The following is a 24,517-nucleotide window of genomic DNA, read 5'->3' on the forward strand; positions in this document are numbered from 1 at the left end:
AGGCGCTTGCTACTCACTTCTCGTGAGGGGTTGATGGAAGGAGGTCCCAGGGAACTGGTAGGCACTTGTGTGGTACAAAGAACCAGACACTGCTGGCTGTGTTAATGCTGTTAGTTTAATGTTGACTGTTAATGAGGACAAATCACTTGGAGAGGAGCATGCAGTATTTGCTTGGTGTGGCCAGCCTTGCACCAAGGCCCCATGCCTTCTAGCTTAGAATAACAGGGTATAGATAAGAACACCCCTCACTTTTAGCTGCCACTTGGCTCATTCTAGCAGTACATTATCCTGGATGAGGTGGGACTATAGAGGTCAAGAGTAGAGACCAGTCCTGTGAGCTTAGGAAGGAGCCATCCTGCCTCAAGAAACCAGTAGTCTTTGAGCATGGCAGGGAGGCAGGCCCTCTGCTTACTACAGCCTTGGGAGCCTTGTCTTTCTGAGACATAAAGTCAGTCTTTCCGTTGAAACACAAGAGAGTTGGGAACAGGATGAAGATAGTGAACTAGGGGTGCATGAATTGGCATAGTAAATACAGGCTAGCACTGTGAAACCCCATTGGCAGTGATGGCCCAGGCTCTGGGAATGGGAAGCCTCTGACCTCCCCAAGACCCCTCAGGTTCTGAAGTTTCAGAGCTGGACCAAGCTGAGGACAAAGTTCATATGTTCTCCCCATGTCGCCCGTCTATGGAGGAGGTAGAGCTGGGAAGTTGGGAGCAGCAGCACTCCACTGCCCCACTTTAGCAGAACTGGTAATTATTGGGCTGTAGCAGGGGCTGGGCGACATCCCCTGGCTCACAGCAGGCCAGGTGCTCACTGGAGCTCTCCTCCTCTGGCTCGCTGCTGCTGCTGCTGCTGCTGCTACTGCTGCTGCTGCTGCCGCTGCCACCTCTGTCACTGCTGCTGCCGCTGCTGCTGCTGCTTGGCAGGTTAGCATAGTCCTGAGGGGGAAGAAAAGCCAGAGACAGTCAGCTGAGAACTTTGAGGAACAGCCCAGCCTGCTCTAGCCAGCCAGACAGCCATTCCATCCTTCTCACCTGCTCTTTCCTGTCCTGTTGGGCCTGCTCCTGAAGGAGGAAGCAGATCTGCTGGAAGGTGGGTCTCTTGGTAGGCTCCAGGTCCCAGCAGGACTGCATGATGCTGTATCTGGAGACAGAACAAAGTTTGCCCATGTCAGGGCATATCACTAGGGAGATAAACCTAGTGAAGGACCCCCAAAAGTAGTCAGAAGTAAGTTAGGGGCTAGAGGTATGGTCCAGTGGTACAGCACCTATTAGCATGCTTGAGGCTCCTGAGTTCAGAGTTTAGTATAGAACCTTAATATACTACAGATGGAAGCCTGGAGCCTTCTGGACAAAGACCAGGGCCACATGCTCATCTAACAAACCACCCAAAGCCTAGAATCCATTTGCCTCCCTTAGGGGCCTTTGCATACATGTTCCTTGGCGCAAATACAGGCTGGGCCATTTGGTATCCATCCTTCACCAGTTTGTAGAACTTGCTGTTCACCAGGATGCCTGGGTAGGGATTCAGTCCTGCAAAGGCCAGGAGTGTATAAGAGACCACCCTTGCTTACCCCTTCCCCGCCCACGTGTATCTCAGGCAGCGTGTAAAGGCCCTATCCCAGCTGTAGTTAGAGCAGGAACTACTCGCATGCCCAGGACTTCCTAGGTGAGGTTTACGCGGTAAGCGCGCTTAGGCTTTGGGAACCCATAGCCTTCAGCCCCTCATCACCAAGCACAGAGGGTCCAGCATAGGCTTTGGAAATAGATGGAACAAAGCCTGGATTGCAAATCAGCAAAGAGGTGATGCCACATGACTTGGTAGTACAATTACGGACTCGGCACAAGGGCCCTGTGCCTACTCCCCCGTAAATGGGAGCTAGATGGTGACTAGCAGCATGACATCTTCAATGGCATTTGGCAGGTGGCATTCTAGATAAAAGCTACTGCCAACCAAGCAGAGGCAAGTGAAGGAAGGACTCAGGAAATGTGCATTGTGTGGGGTGTCTGGATTGTATACCGGTACTGCTGCGCTGGTTCAAGAGCCCTTGCCAGCTCTTGCTGTGTCTTGGACACCAGGCGGCTTTGAATAGATTTCATCCACAAGGCTCAAGACACCAGTCGAGTAGCCAAAGACAGGTCAGCTCTAGACTGTGCCAGAAGCAGGCTTAACAACTCACCAAGTGAGAAAATCTCCCAGAGGAGGATTCCGTAGGACCACACATCACTCTGAACTGTGTAGACGCAATCGAAGATGCTCTCTGGGGCCATCCACTTTACAGGCAGGCGGGCCTGACAAGACAGTCCCACGTCACTAGGGGCCGTGGCTCTACACAGCCTGCCCGACCAGTCAGTCACATTAGCTCTCAGCACTCACATTGCCCTTGACGACATAGTTGGAATCATTCATGATGTCCCTCGCCAGCCCAAAGTCCCCGATCTTGGCCACGTGTCCACTGGTCAACAGTACGTTTCGAGCTGCTACATCCCGGTGGATGCACTGAGGAAAACACAAGCCAGGAGGGGGAGTGTGAGATCTTGGGTCCCTGATGAGGGAGCAGATGGCAGGTTTTGGTAGTCTACTCTCTACTCCTGTTCAAACCTGTGCAGGCCTGAGCTCTGAGAGAATTTCATGTGGCCAGTTTAACATTTAGAAAGCCCCACAGCCCTGTCTCCCGCACTCCTTGCCCTCTGAGCAGCAGTAACAACTGGGCGGTTGCTACCTCAGAAGCAATGGTCCCTCTGCTGTGAGCACCAGCCCACATCATTCCTAACACCGACAGCTGCCACCTCTGGACATACAGAACCAGAACATTTGCATAACACAATAACCTATTAGACCTCCTAAACAGTTCGTGAGAGTACCCATTTTTATAGGCACAGACCTTGAGGCTTATGGACTCTGAACACAGCAAAGAACGGAACCAGCAATCAAACCCTCAAGTCTGCTCTGGGGGCAGCGGAATGAGCCCTTGAGTTCTGACATCCTTATAGCTCAGCCAGCAAGACTAAGTGCTTCATGAAGAAAAACAGCTGTTACAGTTGTTAAGCTGTTAAGCCTGTTCATGGTCACGTAGGAAAACCAAACAGGCATGCAAAGGCCCGGGGCCAGGCCTCCAGGAGGAGCCTGCCTCAGCACCGTTCCCTCCCACCACCTCCTCTGTAAACTGCCCACTTACTCTCTCACACTCCCACCCCCCACTGCTTCTCCCCGGGCCCCCTCCCCTTCCCTTCTTCCTTCCCACAGTCAGAAGGAAGTTCAGCCTCCCCTCACCCAGACTCACGTTTTTAGAAGCCAGGAAAGCCATGCCCTGAGCCACTTGGCTGGAGAAGTGGAGAAGGTCCCAGAGCTCCAGTGGCCGGCTGGCCTCTTTGTCCAGATCTAGGAAAAGGCATCCAGGCGACCCCGTCACACTTTGCTCCTCCTCAGCCCCAGTCCCCAGCCCCTAGGCCCACCCTGGCCCTGTCCCGATACCTCCGCACCTTGTTCAAAGAAGGAGTCATTTGAAGACGTAGAGACAGGCCTCATCTCCACATAGGTGTCTACGCCCTGACTGGAGAAGCCGCTGTCCCTGGATCGGAAAGAGAATTGGGAAGTGATCGATGCCCAGCCCTGCAGAGCCTAGCCCAGGCATTGCCCTCCAGCTGCCCTGTGGACTCCCCGAGTCACTCAGCAGAGGGGAAGGAACCTAAAGGTCAGCCTGAGTGTCCCTCTCTGATAAGGAAGGCCCCATGCCATATTCTACTTAAGCAATCATCGTGCCCTGCTTAGCCATCCCCAGTGCCAGAGACACCCACCCCATCCTGTCATTGGGCTCTGCCTGATGGAGGGCTTTGCTGCTGCTAATACCAACGTCTCTCTCCTCAAAGGCAGCCCTGCTGGAATGTGAGTGCATTCCAGGCCCCTTCCCTGACCTGATCTCGCCCTACAGTATCTCACCAGCTGGTTTCTCATTAAAAATTACTCCAGGAGGGTGGCACTATGGCTCAGTGTAAAGGCACTTACGGGCTGAGCCCAATCCCAGGGACCATATGATGGAGAGAGACCCAGCTTATATATCAACACTACAAATAACTGTAAAAAGAAAAAAAAATAAAAATTTAAAAATTGTACAGGAAGAGGCCTGGAGAGATGGCTCAGTGTGCTTAGTTGGAGAATCCTGGTTTGGTTCCTGAACCACAGGGGCTCACAGCTGCCTGTAGCCCCAGTTCCAGGGTATCTGGCACCATCCTGGCCTCTGTGGGAACCAGAAAAACATATGGTACTCACACACACGCAAACACACACACACACACATTCATACATACTTAAAACCAATTGCTTGGGGGGGTTAACATTACTCATGCCCCCTGGCAGCCACTAATAGCATTAAATTTGCCCAAATCTAGAGCAGAGCTTAAACTGGCTTAGGGCATCTGAGCCCCAGGGAGATGTTTTTGTTGTTGTTGTTGTTGTTTTGTTTTGTTTTGTTTGTTTGTTTGTTTGTTTTGTGAAGACTGGGGCTCTGTAGGCTTGGGTGGACAGGCAACACCAGGGATACCCAGGCTTTCCCTGTGGGTGGTGAGCCGCCTGTAGAAGCACAGCCCTGTCCTGAAGAGCCACTGTTGATGCTAAGCAGCCAGCCAGATCTGGTTTGCCAGCAAGCTATTGCCCATACTCTCAGCCTTCCCAGAAGAGAAACTCAGGTCTCCATTAGGATCCATCCATGGCACAGTCAGCATCTCCTCGTTCTGGAAACCACACGTCTGTAATAGCATAACTTGAGTTCCCCAGGTAGGTCCCATTTAGGTGCCACTTGCTCCTGAAATGTCCCACTCTAGGGACGCTTTGATTGTATGTACACTTAAAGAAGGAAGCTAGGGAACCTCCTTCTCCTTTGGCTCCCCCGGCCTCAGCAGCAGCCAGGGCCTTCACTACAAGCACAGAGTGCACTCCCCTGGTTCTGAGCATGGCCTGATCCCAGTACTGCTACACTTGCAGCCCCCCACACCATCCCATCACCCAAAACAGAGACTCCAAGGTAAAACATAGGTTTAGCCCAGGTTCCCTCTCTGCCCATCATGGGCAACAGGAAACTTGTTTCTTCCTCTCTCTGCTTCCCCATGTGGCTCTGTCCATAACCTCTGGTGGCTTCCAAGAATCACAGAAGACCCCAAGAGATTCAACACTGTTGGCTTACCAGGGGAAACTGAGGCCTGAGTGGACCAGGAATCTCACCACAGGCCAGGCTCTTTTGTTACCTCCATCCAACAACTAATAAACTCTGTTCTCACTTCCCCAGGGGATGTGGAGACAGGTTGGCCACTCGTGTGGGGGGTGTCCTGCCGCCCCCACAGATATGCTGTGAGACAAATAGGAACACGCAATTGCCCCAAGTCTTCCACGTGAGGGTCTAGGAGAACCTTTCCACACTTGAAGGTGATGGACTCATGAACCAAGCCATCGCCTTCCACATTCCTGGAGCATGCTAAGTGTTCAGAATGATAAAGCTAAGTTGTTGAATGATAGGAATGTTTTATAAGAAATCAGAGTTCCTGTAAAGCCCGGGGTAGGTAGTCCTCATGACACAAAACAGGCTGCGTGGGACCCCTTCCCATCCTGGCCTCCTGCCCTTTGCCAGGGAGCTACCTGCGCACGTATTTCTTCTCCAGGTGAATGTTCTTGTAGCCGGAGTCCCCCTCGGGATCCTGACCAGGACTCAGGCTGGGTCCCAGCATGGCCTCGGCTTTCCGTCGCAGGAAGTTGAGTAGGTCGCCATAGCAACAGTATTCAGTGATGACCAGCACCGGCCCTAAGGCAGCCAGAAGAGGGAGTGAGAGAGATGCACCCCAAGGTTCCACTCCCCATGTGAACAAGGGCCTCTGAGTTCTAATCCTGCTCTGGGAGCAAGCTTCTCAGTGTTTTAATAACCTTATTTGTGTAAAGCCACTAAAAAAATTAACAAGACTCTCAAAAAAGCCTAGCCTAGCCTAGCCTAGTGGGATGACGCTTGCTTGTCATCCTGGCCCTTGCAAAGCTAAAACAAGAAGATCGCGAGTTTAAGGCCAGCTTAAGGCTACACAGCAAATTCCAAACCAGCGTGGATTAAAATGAGACCATCTCAAAAAAGGAAAAAGAAAAACTTTAGCTCAAAAAGTCTTTTTTTTTTTTTTCAGAGAATGGCAGTTCAGTACAGGACAAAGCTGCTATGAAGAAGAAGAGAGAGATGAGCTGGAGTTTGGGGGCATGTACGTCTGGGGTAGGAGCTTTTTAAAAGGGAGATCTAGGGGCTGGAGAGATGGCTCAGAGGTTAAGAGCACTGACTGCTCTTCCAGAGGTCTTGAGTTCAATTCCCAGCAACCACATGGTGGCTTACAGCCATTTATAATGAGACCTGGCGCCCCCTTCTGGCTTGCAGGCACACGTGGAAGGAATGCTATACACATAATAAATAAATANAGACCTGGCGCCCCCTTCTGGCTTGCAGGCACACGTGGAAGGAATGCTATACACATAATAAATAAATAAATAAATAAATAAATAAATAAATAAATAAATATTAAAAAAAATAAAAGGGAGATCTAAACCAAGCATGATGCATGCCTTTAATCCTAGCACCCCGCAGGCAGAGGCAGGTGGATCTCTGTAAATTCAAGGCCAGCCTGGACAATAAAGTGCATTCCAGGACTACAAAGAAAAACCCTGTCTTGAAAAGTAGAAAACAAAACAAACAAACAAAAGACAACAATGATAGTAAATCTTGGGGGGTGAGGAGAAAGGTAGATTTGTGGCTTCATGATAAATCCCTATTAAGTGGGCTTAGTGGGGGCTGTACATAGATTTCTGCATTACCCACCCGTGAGCAGCTCCTGCTCTGTCTATGAATCCAGGCTATCAGGGATTTGAAGGCAAGAGTCCTACAGGCACTTAGAGCTCAAGGGGACCTTGAAGCCAGATGTCCAGGCACCCTCGGATACCCAGGCACCATGAGTATACCCCTTCCTGCCCAGCTCTCACCTCCGTGCGTGCAGGCGCCCAAGAGGTTGACTATATTCACATGCTGTCCCAGGTGACTCATGATCTTCAGTTCTGACATCAGGGCCTCCTTCTCATCAGCATGAGCCGTGGCTGGGAGAAGAAGCACCCGGAGAACCAGAGGGATCAGAATCCAAAAGAAGGAGGAGAAATACAGACATACAAATGGGAGGGAGAAAGACAGAAGGGGGGGGAGGATGCGCCTGTTACTGAGCTAATCTGGAGGGGAGGAAGCCAAGCTGTGACAGGGTCATTCCCTGAGTGGCTTCTGTTCATCCTTACTTCCCTTGGGGTCAGTCAGAAGGCCCATTCCTCCTCAAAGGTTGACAAAGACCCTCAGAACCAGGAAACGCAAGGAGGCTGGAGCTCAGTCAGGAAGTCAGGTCCCAACTTAAAACACCCAACAGTTTGAGAGTGCGGACAGCACCTCTTGGGACAGCGGTGCCAGCCCACTCCCCATCCCCCACGCTGCACCTCCTCCGACTCACACTTCAGCATCTTCACAGCCACCTTCAGCACGGCATCTTCTTTGCCCAGACCAAAGGCTGTGGCCTCCACCACCTTCCCAAAGGCGCCAGCTCCGAGCGTCTTACCTATCACAGACACATGGGCTCCTTAGGCTCCTGAGGCCTACTGGGTCCCTGCAGTCCCCATCAGCCCCCATCATCATCCCTGTGATGGAAGATCAGAGTGCTGAGACCACTCTCACCAAACTGCAGGTTGTTCCGGGGAAACTCCCACTTCTCATTGTAGGGCAGCTGGGTGGGGTCGATGAAGGTGTAGTTGTTGCCTTCATAGCTCTCAATGATCTTCCAGCGCACCTGGTACTTAGGCTTCTGCAGAAAGAAAAGGAGGCATTGCAGGGGGGCTAATGGGCTGGCAGACGGACCTTGCATCTCACCTCCTAAGAGCACGAGAAGACAATGCAGAAGCTCTCAGCCTGTTGTGAGTTAAGAGGGAGAGAGGCATCTTGTGGGCATAGCAGCAAAAGCTAGTCCTGCTGGATTCTGCATTACCGTGTGCCCTTCCCTTCTCCAAACCTCAGAGTCCTTAGCTGTTCATTCAAAGACTTGGATAAGATAATTTCTGGAGGCCTTGATGTCTCTGAATTTGGTAATTCCTGGGCCAAAGTGGAGGGTGGACGTTGAGAACTATCCATTCGTTCACGAACCATTCTCTCATCCAAATAGTCTATGTTGGTGGTTTTGTTCTAGGTGCTAGGGACTGGACCAGGGCCTTTTATATGTAGAAGTACATACTGTACAACTAAGCTATCCTCCTCCAGCCCTACATTTATTTTCAATTGTAATATACAATTGTAATATACAAATATACAGAACGGAAAATGTACCACCCCAAACATTTTCAACTGTACACATCAGTGGCATTAAGTGCATTCACGCTAATAGGAAACCAATTTCCAGAACTCCTTTGACCTGTAAAACAAGTTCTGTACCCAGGGAATAGCAGTTTCCCACCACCTCCCCCTTTAGAGCCCCTGGAAGACACGGCTCTACTTCATCTCAAATCATTTTGTTGCCTTGGGTATTTCATACAGTATTTTCTGTGACTGAGAATCATGCCATCATCACATCTATGCTGAGGTCAGAATTGCTCTTTTCCTAGCCAAATAATACAGCCATGCAGTAAAAGGATACATTTTACTGAGCATTCATTTCTATCCAGCACGACTGATTCATTATTGAACAAGGCAGACGCTTGATCCCATGGGGCTAGCATTTGCAGGGCCGAGAGAGGCGTTCAACTTAAATACATAGATAGGCAACCTTCAAATAATGCCATGAAAGATGTTCCCATTGGTGCAAATAGTGTCAAGTCTGTTACGGGGTGATCGTCCACTTTCTGAATTGAGGGTACAGGAAGGAATCCACATATGGTACTGTCATCGTGGTCAAAAGTTCCTGGCTAGGGAGGTTCTTACCCTAGTGGGGAATATGCAGTTGTTGTTTTGCTAAATGGATCTGATATGCCTGTCCATTAGCCTTCTAAACAATTCTGTTTATCCCCGTAGCTCAGCATTGTTCTTAGCTTTGGGTAGAGGAGCTGCTGGTTGCAATAGTCAGCAGTAACTGCAGAGACTCATGACGAGTCAAAATGCTGAGAGTAACTGACTGTTGACTGCTCAGCTGCAAATGAGACATCTGTGTTCCTCTGAGGCCCAGAGGACACCGTAGAAAAGACAGGAAGAGCAAGGGTGGGGTGGAGTGTTACAAAGACTGTCTTCCGGGCATGGGATGGCTAATGGATTCTTGAATTCACAACCGCTCTGAGTACCTGCGTAAGACCTGGACAGTTTGGGCCTGCCAACAACCTGTCATGGAGGACAGAGAGGCTCACAAGTGCCGGCTCCCTGAAGAACTTCAGGCAATTACTGGTTATGGGGGTGGAGAGACGTTGTCCTCAGTTGTACAGCCAGCCCATCTCTGTAACTTCTCACCTACACTTCTGTCAGAAACCCTAACAAAACATATTGGAACACACACGCATGCAAACACACAAATATACGCACATGCATATGTACACATACATACATAGTCTCTCTCTCTCTCATACACACACACACACACACACACACACACACACAAATTAAAGTGAAAGAGTTTGGAGAAAGAAAGGGGACCAGCAAGTATGGGAGAGGGGAACGAGAGAGGGTAATGAATATGAAAACGATTAATAGCATCAAGATACATTATGTACGTGTTTGAAAACGTCATATTGAAACTCACTATCACATATAAGTAATAGATGCTAACATATCTCTTAAAACATTTGAAAAATAATATCATGAAGTCAGCAAATCAGGGTGAGGTGACAGAGAGTGGTGTGACATGAGCCAAGAGAGTCCATGAGGAGCCAGCCTGAGAACTGTCCAGGCAGAGTGCACAGACGCTGAAGAGTTTGCATGGGGTAAGATCCTGACAAACTCAGCCAGGTGACCAATGCAGCTCAGGGGATGAGAGGGGAGCTTCTACATAGGAAGGCCAAGAGGGCTGTAAGAAGTGGGCTATCTCCTAACTCTAGGGGAAGGAAGAGGTGGAGAGGCAGAGCCCTCTGACAGAGGGGTGTCCACACACTACACCTTATGCTGGCTCCAGTTCCCTCTCATGGGTCTGGATAGAAGCGGGTGATTGTTTCACCTTCTCCTGGTCCCAGGGCAGCTGCATGAGGGTACCACATCATGAACTGACCTGAGAAGTGCTGAGGGGAGGTCCCATTTATGGGAAAGTAGAAGCTGGGGTAGTGGAGGACACTGGCTCAACAGACCAACTTGATGTCCAGTCAGGCCTTGGCGACAGGAACTAGGCCTTGGGGACAGGGTCTAAGCCTTGGATGCTTCAGCGAGAAGAACTAAAGGATACATTGAGTGTTAGAGGAGGAAGAGCTTCCGGTTGGACATTTGAGACAAAAGTTAGACATAAAGAACACCCGGCTGGTCACACGCTGTAATCCTAACACTTGGGAGATGGAAGCAGGAGGATGGGGTGTTCAAGGCAAGCCTTAGCTACGGAAGGAGTTTGAGGCCTTCCTGAAAGATATAAAGACCCAATCCTCAAACAAACAAACAACAATAACAAATAAAAACAAGCAAACAAACACAAAACTCCACCAGTAACAACAAAACATCTGCACATTATGGCTTGGGGAAAGAGTCTGAAAGGAGATTTAGGGAGGAAACTCCCTTGGGCTGAGAGACCCCTCCTGCCCCTTGCATCCTGCATCTCTAGGAGTCTCTGTGGCTGCGACTATTTTTCTCCAAGCCACTTCTGCTTCCCTGTTTTTCGGCAGCTGGGCTGACTCAGCCCTCCCACCTCCGCTAGGGCCTAGCTGGAAGGGATGAAGAGAGAAGAGGGAAGGGTGGGGGAAGGGAGGTGTGGCTGGAAGCTCCCAGGGCTGGATCTATGATTTTAGTGCTGGACCCCCGCCCCCCTGCCAAACTCGGGGATTTCTGCTATCCCAGGGACTTGGGGGGCCATCCTTATAAAAGTGAGTGGCCTGCAAGGTTTCCTCCTACCAGGAGCGGTGCCTGGAAGGCCAGCTGCAGGGGCTTCCTAAGCCTTTCCTGGAAGCTGGGCCTGCCTAAATTCTCACTGCGTATCAATCAGTTTACCAATTGCTCATACCAGCCCTAAGCCCGGGTCCTCCCTTATCTTCTGACGTGGACTGAAGAGATGTCTGGGAACATCAGATCTTGGCCACTCCCCTGATCAGGCCCCTGGCTCTGTGGGACTGATATTGAGCCTGGGGAAGATGGAGACCTGAACACTTCCCACTGGAAGCTCTACAGACCCTCCTGTCTCAATTTAGGCCTGGTCCCAGCATCTCTCCAATCCTCTTTCTGATTCTGTCCTCCCCTCCTCTGCACCCACCTCTCTCCCTTCCTTTGCCCCTGTCCTCAGGGCCAGCTGACTCCTGCTCTTTCCTCTTCCCCTGTTTCTTCCCGGACTGTTGTGGTTTCTTTTGGTGACAGAGGTGATGACTCAGCCCTTAGCAGGCAGGCCCCTTCTCACCCAGATCTGGGCGACAGACAGGTCGGGGATAGACAGGTGGCGCCAAGTCATCTGGGCAGAATCTGTGCAGAAGAGAACCGCCTCCTGCCCTGACCCTCAGGGGTGCCTCAGCCAGGGGACACCAAAGGGCGTGTGGAAGAAGGCAGTCTAGCGCTGCAGGTCTCCTGGCCTTAGATTGCTTAAGAAGCAGTTAAATTTCCTGCATGGGACATGGGAAGGCACTTGGAGCAAAATACTCAAAGCATGGTGCTTGCAGAGAGAATGAGCTGAGGTGCTCTAGACCCCCATCAGGTGACACCCGACAGCCAAGGCAGAAAGGCCTGAGGGAGCCCGTGGCTCATGGGGTACCAGAGAAAGTTTTTTAGGTTAAAATAAGGAAGAATTTTGTATATCTCTGAGGACCCAGTAGCCGTGACAGTGACTAAGCCATGTCTGGGTGGTGAGCAGCACCCAGCAACCACTTTGGCGTGTGGTCAAGGAGATGCCAACTTTAGCCACGCTCCTGTCCCAATGTGCATGAGCTGGGTCTGCAGCCAACTTCCTCCTTGCACGGAAACACAGGCTCCACCACCAAGTCCTGTCTTTCTTCAACAACCCACCCCGGCTCTATACATACAGGGTAGAGGATCTTGGTGATAACCTGCCATCATGAACCCCAATTTACAGGTAGAGAAAGGAACTTGAACATGCCCATTGCCCCGCAGTCCCGGCGGCAGAACCAGGCAGAGCTAGGCACCTTAAAAGGCAATTTTATACCTTCTTTTAAACCTTCACCCCGCCACCTCCACCCCCAATGGCCAAGCATAGGATCATTGCACCGGAAACTTCTTGGTGCTAGCCCATGTTGACACACAGTAGACACTTAATGAACAGCTCTGGTTGCGTGACAGCCAGTCAGAACAAGCTACCGTGAGCAGGGGTCCTCCTCCTCTGGCTCCCTTGGGGGCCCAGCCCAGCTCCGCAGCCCAGCTCACCTGCTTGTACTTGTACAGGAGCAGCAGCAGCAGCAGCAGCAGTAGAGACATGACAGACATACAAGCCACCACCACCGGAGTGAACAGGTACTCATCGGGGAGCTGCATTCTGATTTCTTCTGGAAGAGGGGGCAGAGGAGTGGGAAAGTGGAGAGACTGTATTCGGTCCCATCCCTCTGCCAGAGCGTGAAAATTCTCTGTAGCTGGAATCTGGCTCGGTGGCCAGCTACTGCTTGGACGCAAATCCTAGTGTTGGGGCTTTATCGCTTGCACCTGCAGGCAGAGAGGCCTTGGCAGGGAACTCCTCCTCAGGTTTCCTGAGGCTTCCTCCAGGTGCTCTGTGTGACTTTAGCAGCTCAGAGCCAGCTTAGGGCCCCCGGGGTCTCCCCTTCCTGACCTCTAATCTTCATGTGTTCGGAAGGACACAGTTCATTTCCACATCCAGCTAGGAGCTTGGGTCCCTTAGGTGATGCGAGACACCAAACTGGGACTCCTCTAAACATTTCAGGTGTGTTGTCCTTCCAAAATGAAGGAAGGAGACTTTGCCGCTAGTGGGTGAGGGGTCGTGGAGACGAGCCTGGTACAGTGCCAGCATTTGTCAGCATGGGGCTTCACTATTTAAAACTGCCACCACCGCAGTGACAGCATTCCTGGATAGCAGGGCCCATGGGCCTGCCAACAGCTGCTCCAGGCTAGTGACTGGAGGACATTAGTGACATGATCCCTGAGCCAAGCAGAAGCCAAGGATTGGGAGCTTCACCCAGGCCCCACACAGTAGCAGTTTAGGGGCTCGGGGAGGCTGTGGGCTTCTGAGTGAGACTAGGCCCAGCTGCAGACTCCATATCAGCACTGGGCAAACCCTTGCACTGTGGCCCTGAGTGAGGACTGTGTCTCAGGATCGGGTAGGGCAGACAACAAGGGGGAGCTGGAGAGAATGGGAAGAAGCATCCCTCTATCCGTGGACTTGGGATGAACTGTATTTCTCCACTCAAGTCCTTTTTCCCTCACGTGAGTTCGGTTGCAGGGAGGAGCCAAAGGACCAGACTAGTAGATATCTCTCGGTATCTCTCAGTCTCTCTCAGTCCTCTATAAGTCTCCATCTGGGGTATCTCTGCCTCGTCCCTTCTTCCCACTCCCTGATCCTGCCCTTTCCTCTTCAGTCCCCAGTGAGGGACGCTGGACCTCTCCATGTCACCATGTCCAGAGTCCTGTGGCTCAGGACTAGCCAGGGTGACCCAGAGGTGGAACTCAGGGTGGCTGGGATCTCCTCCAAGTAGAAATCCCTGGGTCGGGGGTGAGGGGTCAAGTAGTCTCCACACGCCGGATGCCCATGCTGGCTGAGGAGGATGGATTACCTGAAGAGACTGCCCTGAAGGCCTGGGAGCAGTTCCCCACATCGTTGTGGGCCCTGCAAATATAGGTTGTGTTGTGTTTCAAGGCCCCAGTGGGCAGCTGGTTCTGAATGGTCACTTTGTGGAAGGGCTCCTGACTTAGGACTTCGGAGGGAACATCACTCCAAACCTGCAAGACCTGGGCCTCATCACACCTGGAAAGAATAGATTTTGACTCAGGGTTTTAGGGTCTCCCACATCAGCATGCCCTTCCCACTCAGGGGTACCTCACCCGGATGCTCAGCCTGGGGAGGGGAGTCAAGCCCACTGACCTGTCAGTGTGACCCCTGCACTGTATCCATGTCACACTGGGTAGAGGGTACCCAGAGACATCACAGAGCAGGACATTAGAGCCATTCTCAATGATCCACGAAACACTGATCTCTGGGGGATCTGAAGAAGTGGGGAAGGATGAACGAAGGCAGGATCAGCCTTAGGGGTGAGGTCTCTGTCTCTTGACCACCTGCCCTGAGCCTGCTACCCTCACCCCTCCCAGTATACCCAGCCCTGGGCAGCCTCCCTGTCACTCACATTGCAGGGTGAGTTCAAAGGTCACATTGTTCCAGCCTGCCTTGTTATGGGCCATTAAGGAGTATTGGCCAGCCTCCAGGGGCTTTATACGGTTCAGGGTGAGCGTGGATGTGTAGCTGCAAGACACCCGAGAGACACCACTGTTATAAACTGGTGTCCTGTGAAGTAAAGCATATCATCCCTTGTTAAAGTTTCAGGGCACAGAGGTCTTGTCTGAGCCAGGTCTTCAGGAGTGTGCCACTGAGGCAAGACCCTACCCCTGGTCTTTGTCCTCTCTCATCTCAGGGTATTCTATGTTTTCCCCAAAGGTTTCTTAGAGATGATGTCCGCAAGGTCCTGGGAGGTATATCACGAGTTTCTTCCTTCTTACCACTGAACTAAGTGTTCACAAGCACCACAACCCCTACTGAGCATCCCTAATGTGCTACCTGGTCCTGGGGATGGTGACAGGGACAAGAGACAGGACTGGTTCTGAGCCATGTAGCTACAGAAACCAGAGACCAAATTCCACCATTACCATTTTTGGCTGTGTAACTTTACATAGACATTCAACTGCTGTGGTCTTCTTGACTCGGGGTGATTCTGATGGGGTTTTTGTTTGGTTTGGTTTAATTCACCGGATTGGCTTGAGGGTTGAAGGGATGCGCATTTAGAATGCTGAACAATCTATTAATTTAAAGGTATATTTTTATATTTTATGTGTATAAGTGTCTTGCCTGCTTGCATGTGTGTTTACCACATGTGTGTCTGCTGCCCACGGAGGCGAGAAGAGTCCCACAGATCTGTTGGAACTTGAGTTACAGACAGTTAACGCTTATGGGTGCTAGAAACGGAACCTGGGTCCTCTGCAAGAGCAGCAAGTGCCCTTTAACCCCTGAGCCATCTCTCCGGTGCTAATGACAGCAAAGTACCAATCCTTGCTTGGGCAAAATCTACCATCACTGCTGGACTAAAGTTCACTTCTGGGAAAGGTGTCTCGGGTTGGGGTTGGACTCTGCGGTGGAGTGCTTAGCTAGCAACTTCAGGCCCTAGGTCAGGAGAGTAAGACTCTCTCTCACAATCACACTTCATTCCGAGACAGGCAGTATCCCTCTACACCGGTGGACACATGACCAACCCAAGCTTTAGGAGTAGAACGGTGCCAGCAGAGTGGCAGTGGGGGGAACACACACCCCGAAAATATCCCAGAGCCCGGGGAGAATATACTGCGAGGAGATTTTCAGGGATGGTTAATCTTTTAGCAAATGCACGAACGTGTCCCTTTGCCCCGGCCCCATGCGAACAAGGTAGGTGCTTTGCATGGTTGTTATCTCAGATACATCTTGGGGTGGAAGTCACAGTCACCTCCTACATTTGCATTGGCCTTAAAAAGGACAGGAGGTGAAGCTAAGAGGTCCCAAGGGATCTTGAGAACATGTACCCCCCAAACAGTAGAGCAGCTAGCTCCTGGGAGACAGTATAGAAACTCACAGGGTAACCCAGAGACACAGGGCAGGGACTAGGACAAATGACATAGAGGACTGATACTCTCATAGTCAGGGAAATGAGATGAAGAACAGGAAGGAGATCTACCCACGGTGGAGCAGCACAGATGGGACAGGACCCAAGCATCCTCATTTCTGGCTGAACCCCCGACACACACACATAGTCCGTGGTCTGACAGCAGTACCTGTATGTGGTGGTCCTTTGGGTGATAAAATCAAGGTTGTGCTGATCTTCAAAGAATGGCCCCAGGTAAGTCCAGTTATAACTCTGGAGGGCAGGGTAGGCATCTATATTGACTGTGAGGGTGAGGCTCTCACCCACAGCCACCTCCTGCCAGAGGCTCTGCTCGGAGGTCAGGTTTATGTAAGCGCTCTCTGGAAATCAACACAGAAGATCTGGGGTTAGTGGGGAGATGACCTCCTCTTTCTGTCCACTGGACCCTCCACCCCTTCACCTGATCTGAGGGTCTGAGCACATCTCTCCAAGCTCACAGTTACCAGTCCCAGCCAGGACTCACCTCTGTCACCTGTCTTCCCACTATTGATCCACTTAGCTGTCCAGACCCTTCCGGCCACCTCCACTATCACTCGAGTCTGGACTTATCACCTTGGACCACTTGAGCTTGGACCACTGGGATAGCCTCCTAACTTACTTCCTCCTCTTTCTCTCCCCATAGACGGTCCTTCATGGAGCACCAGAAAGCCCTGCTAATTTACTACATCCAAGTCTGACCATGATGCTGCTTTTGCTCAAACCTTCTAACTGTTTCTCACCTCCTCCAAGAAAAAAAAGGCCTAGGTCCCATACATGGGATCTCAGGGCCGTTGGACCAACTACCTGCCCAGCTTACCTCTCTGACTTCATGTGGTACCTCTCGTTCACACCACCCCAGCCCTACTGGCAAACCCATTCCTTGAATATGGCATGCAGACCTATCTTAATTAAACAACAGCTGCTCCATGAACCGGAGCTCTCTTACCCAAAGTGTCTGAGCTTGCCCTCTGCCCTGCCACCTTCAAGCCTGAATACAGATCTGGCCAAAAGCTGAAATAGTATGCATTTCTTTTCTTTCTTTCTTTCTTTCTTTCTTTCTTTCTTTCTTTCTTTCTTTCTTTCTTTCTTTCTTTCTTTTTTAAATTTATTTTTATTTTATGTGCATTGTTGTTTTGCCTGCATGTATGTCTGTGTGAGGGCGCTTGATCCCCTGGAACTGTAGTAATAAGACAGTTGTGAGCTGCCATGTGGGCTCTGGGAATTGAACCCAGGTCCTCTGGAAGAGCAGCCAGTGCTCCTAACCGCTGAGCCGTCTCTCCAGCTCAAGTATGCATTTCTTGCATTTACTGAGTGACCAGTGAAGGCCCGAACTGGGAGGCAGATTGGCTAGAGCCCTAGCAGAGGGCTGACATTGCGTGAGTCTGCCTCTCTTCCCTTTACCTGGCAGAGTTCTGAGGAGTTCCCTGTGTGTGTTCTGAGGCCAGTGATTCATGCTTCCCTCCTCTCCTCCCCTCTGACTCTCAACAGTTCAGCAGGCCACACTGCTAGACCACACTCAGAGCCCCTTCGCACACTGTAGAACTGCCTTGTTGTGGGGTTCTCTGTCTATGGAGTGCACTGCTTCCCTCTCAATCGCCAGGCAATGGGAGGGCATCTTACACCCATCCTTATTCATTCCCATGGTTGGCGCCCTCACCACCTTCTGTAGCTTCCTACATCCACTCTTGTGGCTGCTCCCAGCTCCCCTCCACCCACTGCCAGGGCGAGTCTTCTACTGTGGTATTTGCTCGCACGCTCCAGCAGTGCGGATCTGACCAGGGCTTCTTCGAGATTGTCTAAATACAGTCATTTACTATTGATATCCTCATTTTCTTTCAGGTAAAGGAATTGAGACGCAAAGAAGTTGGTCGACATACTATTTGGCAGAGCCAGGTTTGATGACACCCAGGAGTGGGTGCCCCTGACTCCCAGTCCCCTCTGGGTAAGCTGAGTCATGTGGAGACCTCAGCTCCCCGCTTTATAACCTTCAATACCTCTCAAAAGGGTGGGATGCAAATTCTTCTCTCACTCTGTTAAGGCTCCTTTGCTACCTGGCTCCTGCCTCATCTCCCCTCCCCCGGAGCCATCACTAACACCCCACTCACATCTCTGGTATTCTAGGCTGCTTTTGGTATCTCAGAGACGCTTGGGCTCTTTTCCCTTGGGGCTTGCACATGCTGCTCCTTCTTCAAGACGTCCTGTTCCCTTCCCTTCTCATTGAGGCCCAACAACTCCACTCTCATGCCTCCTGCCCCAGCTTGTAAGCCCCAGTAAGAGGGAGCATTGGTGTTTAGCGATATAATGTTTCCTTCACAATCCCGGCAGAGAAGAAGCGCTATCTGTTCATGTGTCCACGTGACACAAATATCCCCTGCTCTCAGGAATGAGGGAGCCAGCATGATCTGCCATTGGGAGCTGCTTGCTGGGCTCCAATTCCAACCCAGACCAGACCCTGTTACAGTGAAGCACCACCCACTTCTCCAAGGGCTTGGAGGAAGTGAAGGGTCTAGAAAGTCTCCTAAGATGGGGCTCCAGGACCAAGCCATCCTATCTCCCAACAGCCACAGGCTTTTCCCACTACCCTGATGCTCACCCACCACCTGCAAGGTCATGGAGGACGTGCGTGTGCCGAAACCATTGCTGGCCACACAGGAGTATTTGCCAGCATCTTGGAAGTCCACGGCATTGAGGCTGAGGATCTGGACTTTTTTATAACGGTCATTTTGGAAGTCGCCCCTTATGGGGATTTCAAGCTGTAGATAAAAGGAATAGAGGTGACGTACCAAAATTGTTTAGGATCTGAATACAAATCCTCCACCTTTAAAATGATGATCGGCCTGTACTCGGCCAGGGTCTAAATGCTGAGTCTCAAATGCTTCATCTATAAAATGGGATGAATACTGGTCCCCTATCCCTGGGTTAAAATGGGAGTGCATAGACTCACACAGCAAGGGCTCAGGGATGCATCTCACACATGATGCACATGGGGTGAGGAATCTAGGAGGCAGCCTTTCCCTTCCTCCCAGGGGACCCTCACCTTCCCTCTTACTAATGCCTTTCTGAAATAGCCAACATAGCTCATGCTTCTAAGAGAGACAGGAATCCTCATTTTGTCGGAAGGAAGTGTTCTCTAAGCTGTAGCAAAGGAATAGGGGAATCCCTGAAAGGGACTGGATTGCCACCTCCATCCCCAAGACCTAGCAGCCTGAGCAGCTGCTGCTGGCACAGGGTCTCAGGCCCCTCTTCTCTGTCCTCTGGGCCACAGCCATGTCTCCAGCCCAGAAAGCCAGTTTGAGGTGAGGATGCCTCTCAGTGCTGACAAGACGGGCAGACTTCACCATGTCGTCTTCTTTCCCTGGGGACTGACCTTGGTGTCTCCATGTTTGAGAAAAACATTAAATTCGGGCTCCACGTTAGTGGCAGTGCACACAATCTTGGCAGCCTCCCCGCGAATCCGCACCAGCTCCGTAGGCTCCAGTAGCACATATGGGGGCCCTGAGGGGACTGAGGCCAGAAATACAACCCGTGAACACCTAGACTTGCTGGCACTGTGCCCAACACCATGGGATCAAGTTACCCTGGTTAGTTCATCACAGTTGGTCTCATGGTCAGAGTCCCACCCAACACACCTCACCCCACTTGCCCTGGAGAGAAATGAGTGATTGAAAGAAGAGAGAGGATTGTCTCTGTCCTCCCCACACCCATGGCTGCCAGCTCTCCTTCCCGCCTCCATGCCCCGGCGGGCTTTTTTCATCCTACATACCTTTGTCCACTTTAAGTCGGATGCTGACGGAGAGGGATTCCTTTCCGTTCACCATAGCCTTGCACTGATAGTCATCGCTGTCAATGAACTTCACCTTGTGGATGATGAACCCTTGCCATGGGGAGAAGGAGTAGGTTGTTTTGCGTGAGACCGGCTTGCCCCTGGCTCGTACTAGAGAGACATGGGACTGCAGTGCAGGGTCGGTGATCAGGCAGGGCAGCACAGCTTCCTGGCCCTCAATCGCTGTCACCTTCTGTGCTAGCAAATTCCAGGGCCGGACTGGATCTAAGAAGAGGATTCAAGGTGACAACTGAACATTAGTGACATTAGTGACAGCTTGAGCATTTGCTCAAAGTCGTCCTGGAGAAGAACCATACAGAGGGTGTTTCAGGTTGGCTTCTGTACCCTCGGGCACTTGCTGCCGTATGATCTCAGACCAAAAAAAAAAAAAAAAAAAAAAAAAAAGTCAATCCCTGGAAACCCCTGTGAACCCCTGGAAAATGGAAGTAATCATAGCATCTACCACATAGGGTTATTGTGAGGCCTGCCCTAAATTGTAAACACTGGATAAAGTTTGTTCATGGCCAACGCTCAAACTCACAAACTCAGATCTGGCTTACTATGCATGCTAATGCCCGGAGCTAACCCTCTTGCCCAATGCAGGGAATTTGGTAATCCTCACCTTTGACATACAAGTGGATGGTGGTACTGCCCCCCAGGGGATCGTCCAGCTCAGTACAACGATAGATCCCGGTGTTTTTGAAGGTGGCATTTCTTGTGGTCAGGATGCTTCCGGGAGATTCAGGGTCCAGGGTCCAGTAGGGAGAGATGGGGCCATCCCATTCCACACTGCCGTTGCCCATACATCTTAGCGTCACCGTTGCACCAGGCTCTACAACCAGCACTGGGCCGCTGGGCTCGATGACAGGGGCCCCATGACCTAAAGGAGGGTGCAGACAGAAGTGAGGCCTGGGGTGTAGTCCTGCTACCCCCCGATTGAGCTGGGCCATGCTCTGGCAGTGAGAGTTCTGGTACTGTGGAGTCTGTATCACCTAACCCGCATTTAGCTCCCAAATCTGTAGACATCTGCCCAGCGACTCTCCTCTGAGATTGGGTTGGGAGCCACCTCAGCCTCACATGTAGACATTCCCGTAGAGCCATGGGGACCCAGCCTTCTGCATCACTTCCCACCCCAGGACAGGACCTCATCAATCCTGTGTACAAAGGAAGCTGCGACTGCAGAGCCAAGCCCAGGGCCCCCGTTCAGGCGCAACAAGTTTCAAAGAAGCAAATGGAGAAAACAGATGGCCAAGTCCTGACTTGCCTCACTTGGGAAAGAAGAGAAGATGTGAGTTCTTAGCCCAGTAGAGAGAAGCTCCACGTGTCTCCTGCTGTGCCCTGTTCTACCACTGCACATCAGGCCCATGACTTGTGGGATGACCTGAGGCCATCCATCCTCCTCACTTTGTCCCCTCGCCTACAAATGCAGACGGTGATCACACCTTTCCGGCACGTCAGGTCGTCCAGATGCCGGGAAGTCTTGGCAGCATCACCTGTTGCCAAGTAAAGACTCTGTTTGTCACGTCTATGAATGAAACTGCTGGGGTGCCCACTCTGCTCTCACTTCACCGGACCTGCCGGAGTTTCTTGGCAGCCAATCTCTTTTAAGGAAAATTTGCTTGAAGGAGAAAGGAGAACTTAAAACCCTTGTCAGGTCTTAAGGAAGGAGGCTAGCTGCCTCTGCAGTGTCAGCAGTTTTCCCAGGCCTGAAATAGGGGTGAAGGAGGGAAGTGAGAACTGATTCACAGCCTCTGAGGGGCCGGCAGGCACTCTGGGCCTGTGTGGGCGGAAACACATTGCTGGCACCAGGCTGGCCCCGGTTTCCGCCCAGCCTATGGCCCCTTCTAGACCGGCGCTCTCACTTCTGCTTCCCTGCCCTCCTGGCCATTGCTCCTCTCCACACAATGAGGGAGTCCTGGAGTCAGGGGACAGTGTGCTGGGTCTCAGAACACTCCGTGCCAAGAGTGTCTGTGTCACTGTCCTATTCGCTGACTGCCGCAAGTCAACCCCTCCAACTCCAGATATCGACACAGTGACATGGCAGCCCCAAGGAACCAGACCCTCAGAGTATTCCAGTGGTTCCTAAAACCACTCCTCAGAGGGTACCCCCCCCCACACACACCCAAGTGTGAGCCCATAAAAGGAAAGTCTCTCCACGCAAATGATTTCAGCCTGGTTTAACGTCTGCTCTGATTTCAAACCCACGGGAAACATGCAACCTTTATCTGCCCCAGCTTCCGATCAGCCAGATGTAGAGTAGAGGAGAGAACAATGCCACTGCTGATGTAGATTTGTGGCTTTCCTGTGCAGTGTGACTAGCAGGAAGAGGGTCGAGCTACTTCACCCTGGCCTGGGCTCACGCTGACTAGGGCTAGGGACCCTGACTGTCCTTTCCAGATGGGGAAGTTGCTGACCCTTGGGGCTTCGGACTCTCTTCTGTCTGATAGGACCAATCCCAGTGTTCACCTGGAAGACAGCAGAGCCAGAGAGGCGTCCTTGAACCTGCCAGATAGTAACTTAAGAGTTTAACCCTTAAGGTCACAGGATTCGACCTTGAGTTCTATGCCCCTGCTCCTGGCTTATCTCCCTGTTGGTTTGGTCGCTTTTCCCTTTCCCTCCCCGGAGCTACTCTGCTCCCCGTATCTTGGTCTCCTGCCTTGACCTCCAGATGTACTCTGGAGGCTTCTGCCTTACTTCTTCCTAGCCCGTTTTCCTGGATATTTACGCAGAACTGGGTTGACACACTCCACATCCACCGCACGGCTTTCTCACTTCCTGCGGGCATGGTTGGCAGGAAGGGAAGCCCACTTGTCATCTCTCCCTTCCCTTGGATGAGCGCTTGATGGCCACTGACCCTGTGCCTGTCCCTTCTTCATCTCACACGTCCCCGCTCAAATTCTTCCCCTGACCCAAACCTCCTCCTTTTTGTACCTACATACTAGACTCTCACCAGCAGCTCCAGCAGGCACCCCCACAACCTCCTGCCCTCATGACCACCAGCCAAAGAGGAGAGGCCAGTCTCTTTCTCCCTCTAAGTGCTTCAACACTATTCCTACCCCTTTAGAAGCCCCCATGGTCTCAATCACCAGTTAGGCTAAAAACTTAGATATCCGGGGCTGGAGAGATGGCTCAGAGGTTAAGAGCACTGACTGCTCTTCCAGAGGTCCTGAGTTCAATTCCCAGCAACCACATGGTGGCTTACAGCCATCTATAATGAGACCTGGCGCCCCCTTCTGGCTTGCAGGCACACGTGGAAGGAATGCTATACACATAATATATAATATAATATACATAAATAAATAAATAAATAAATAAATAAATAAACTTAGGCTTCCCACCGATGTCTCTCACCTTCTCTTCCTCCTGGAGCTGGACATTGAACTGGGACACACACACACACACACACACACACACACACACGCACGCATAAGCAGTCCTCGAGATAAAGCCTGAAGGAACAGTGACTCAAATCCACAGGACTTTCTGGGGTGAGAAGGTCTTATTCTCAAGAATGTGTGTTTCCTAACGTTTACCACTCACATTCTAATAGGAAAGTGCCAGAACCCGAGACAGTGAGACTGGCTGAGCCAGCACAGAATCTTCAGTGCGCTGTTGTATCACTGGCAGCACCAATTCTCTAGGGACCAAGTGAGCCTGTCCTTCCCCACCAAGTAGGCGTCATGAAATAAAACATTTATGCTAGACCAGGTAGAGCCTAGACGAGCTCGTCGGGCCACTCTGGGCCATGTATGCCAGTCCTCACCCTTAGCCTGACACCTTCCGAGAGGATAATTTTGAAGCAGCTTAGGAAGACAATGGCTGGGGAGACCCTCTCTGGCTTCCCTGGTCCCCCTCTAACATTCTTGCTTGTTTACTCAGTAACAAGTTCACGTGTGTTCTCTTCCAACCTCCTCCGAACTCCCCACCCTCAAACCTTGGGCCAGAAAGACCAACCTCTTCTCTTCCACCCTGACCCCTTTACCCAAGCTGTCCAAGAAAGGGCCTTTCTGAACTGAGTCCTGCCTAACCATGGCTACCTGGGCTGTCCGGCTGGTGGACCCACTCAAGGAAGAACTGCAGAAACCACTGAGCAGTGGGGGACTCCTAAGATTCTCTCAGATACGCAAGTCTCAGTTGTGCCCAAGACCTCTCAGCATCTGCCCTGAAGGAGTTTCCCAGGTAATTTCCTGCAGGCACAGGAAACATCCGAAAGCTTTGCCCTGAGTTTCACCCATGCCCACTTTCCCACCTGCCAATGAGGAGTGTGGCTAGCGGCTTCCAAAGTAGCAGGGACACACTGAGGATACACTGTGAGCCAAAGGCTACACCCGCCTCCCTCACAGCCCTGGCCAGACTGGTTCCACTCCACTCTCACCTTCTTTTCCCTCCAGATAAAAACAAGCATGCGCTCCGGTGCTAGAGCAGATGGAAGCAGACAGTGGGGGCTCCTAGTGTGGGGCGGCGACGCTCAGGGTCCTTTCGCGGGCCCTCTCTGTAACACCCTCACGAACACCCCCTTTTCTGCTCTTACCATGCCAAACTGTGGCCAGCAGCAGGACCAATGGAGCCCCCAGCTCCATAGTCTCCCCGGGGGCAGCGTGGGCTGATGCAGGTTGGAGGGTCGGCTGGGCGCAGGGCTCCTAGCTGCTAGTTCTGTGAGGATGAGGACAGCTGAACACACTCTTGTCTGCTGCACTGGCTGTGGGTCTTGTTTTCCTTTTCTTCCTCCTCGTTGGC

General features: G+C 51.6%; 1 protein-coding gene across 2 annotated transcripts; it reads right to left on the minus strand.

The window, feature by feature from the left end:
* Positions 1–97: 97 nt before the first annotated feature.
* Csf1r (colony stimulating factor 1 receptor) lies at positions 98–24,517 on the minus strand. Of its 2 annotated transcripts, none has more exons than XM_050157854.1 (21): positions 24,312–24,517; positions 20,403–20,660; positions 19,721–20,005; positions 19,325–19,461; positions 18,551–18,710; positions 16,109–16,298; positions 14,440–14,555; positions 14,181–14,301; positions 13,873–14,063; positions 12,518–12,633; positions 7,724–7,850; positions 7,503–7,607; positions 6,997–7,107; positions 5,629–5,791; positions 3,483–3,571; positions 3,284–3,381; positions 2,377–2,499; positions 2,180–2,291; positions 1,433–1,532; positions 1,035–1,143; positions 98–938 (listed from the first exon to the last, which is right to left on the minus strand). In XM_050157854.1, exons 1-21 carry the CDS (start codon positions 24,358–24,360, stop codon positions 738–740), a joined length of 2,961 nt encoding a protein of 986 aa, XP_050013811.1. In that variant the 5' UTR covers positions 24,361–24,517; the 3' UTR covers positions 98–737. The 2 variants fall into 2 exon arrangements, with proteins under 2 accessions (XP_050013811.1, XP_050013810.1); XM_050157853.1 differs by having other exon boundaries at positions 12,518–12,636.

This window comes from Alexandromys fortis, unplaced genomic scaffold (assembly GCF_014885135.2).
Source record: "Alexandromys fortis isolate MF-2015 unplaced genomic scaffold, M_Fortis_MF-2015_v1.1 scaffold_94, whole genome shotgun sequence".
Classification (NCBI taxonomy): Eukaryota; Metazoa; Chordata; class Mammalia; order Rodentia; family Cricetidae; genus Alexandromys; species Alexandromys fortis.

Coding starts and splice junctions, on each gene's coding strand:
- Csf1r (XM_050157853.1), bottom strand. CDS start 24,360: ATGGAGCTGGGGGCTCCATTGGTCCTGCTGCTGGCCACAGTTTGGCAT. Junction 16,299..18,550: donor CATGACCTTGCAGGTGGTGG/GTGAGCATCAGG, acceptor GTTGATTTCCAG/AGAGCGCTTACATAAACCTG. Junction 1,144..1,432: donor GTATTTGCGCCAAGGAACAT/GTATGCAAAGGC, acceptor TTCTGTCTCCAG/ATACAGCATCATGCAGTCCT.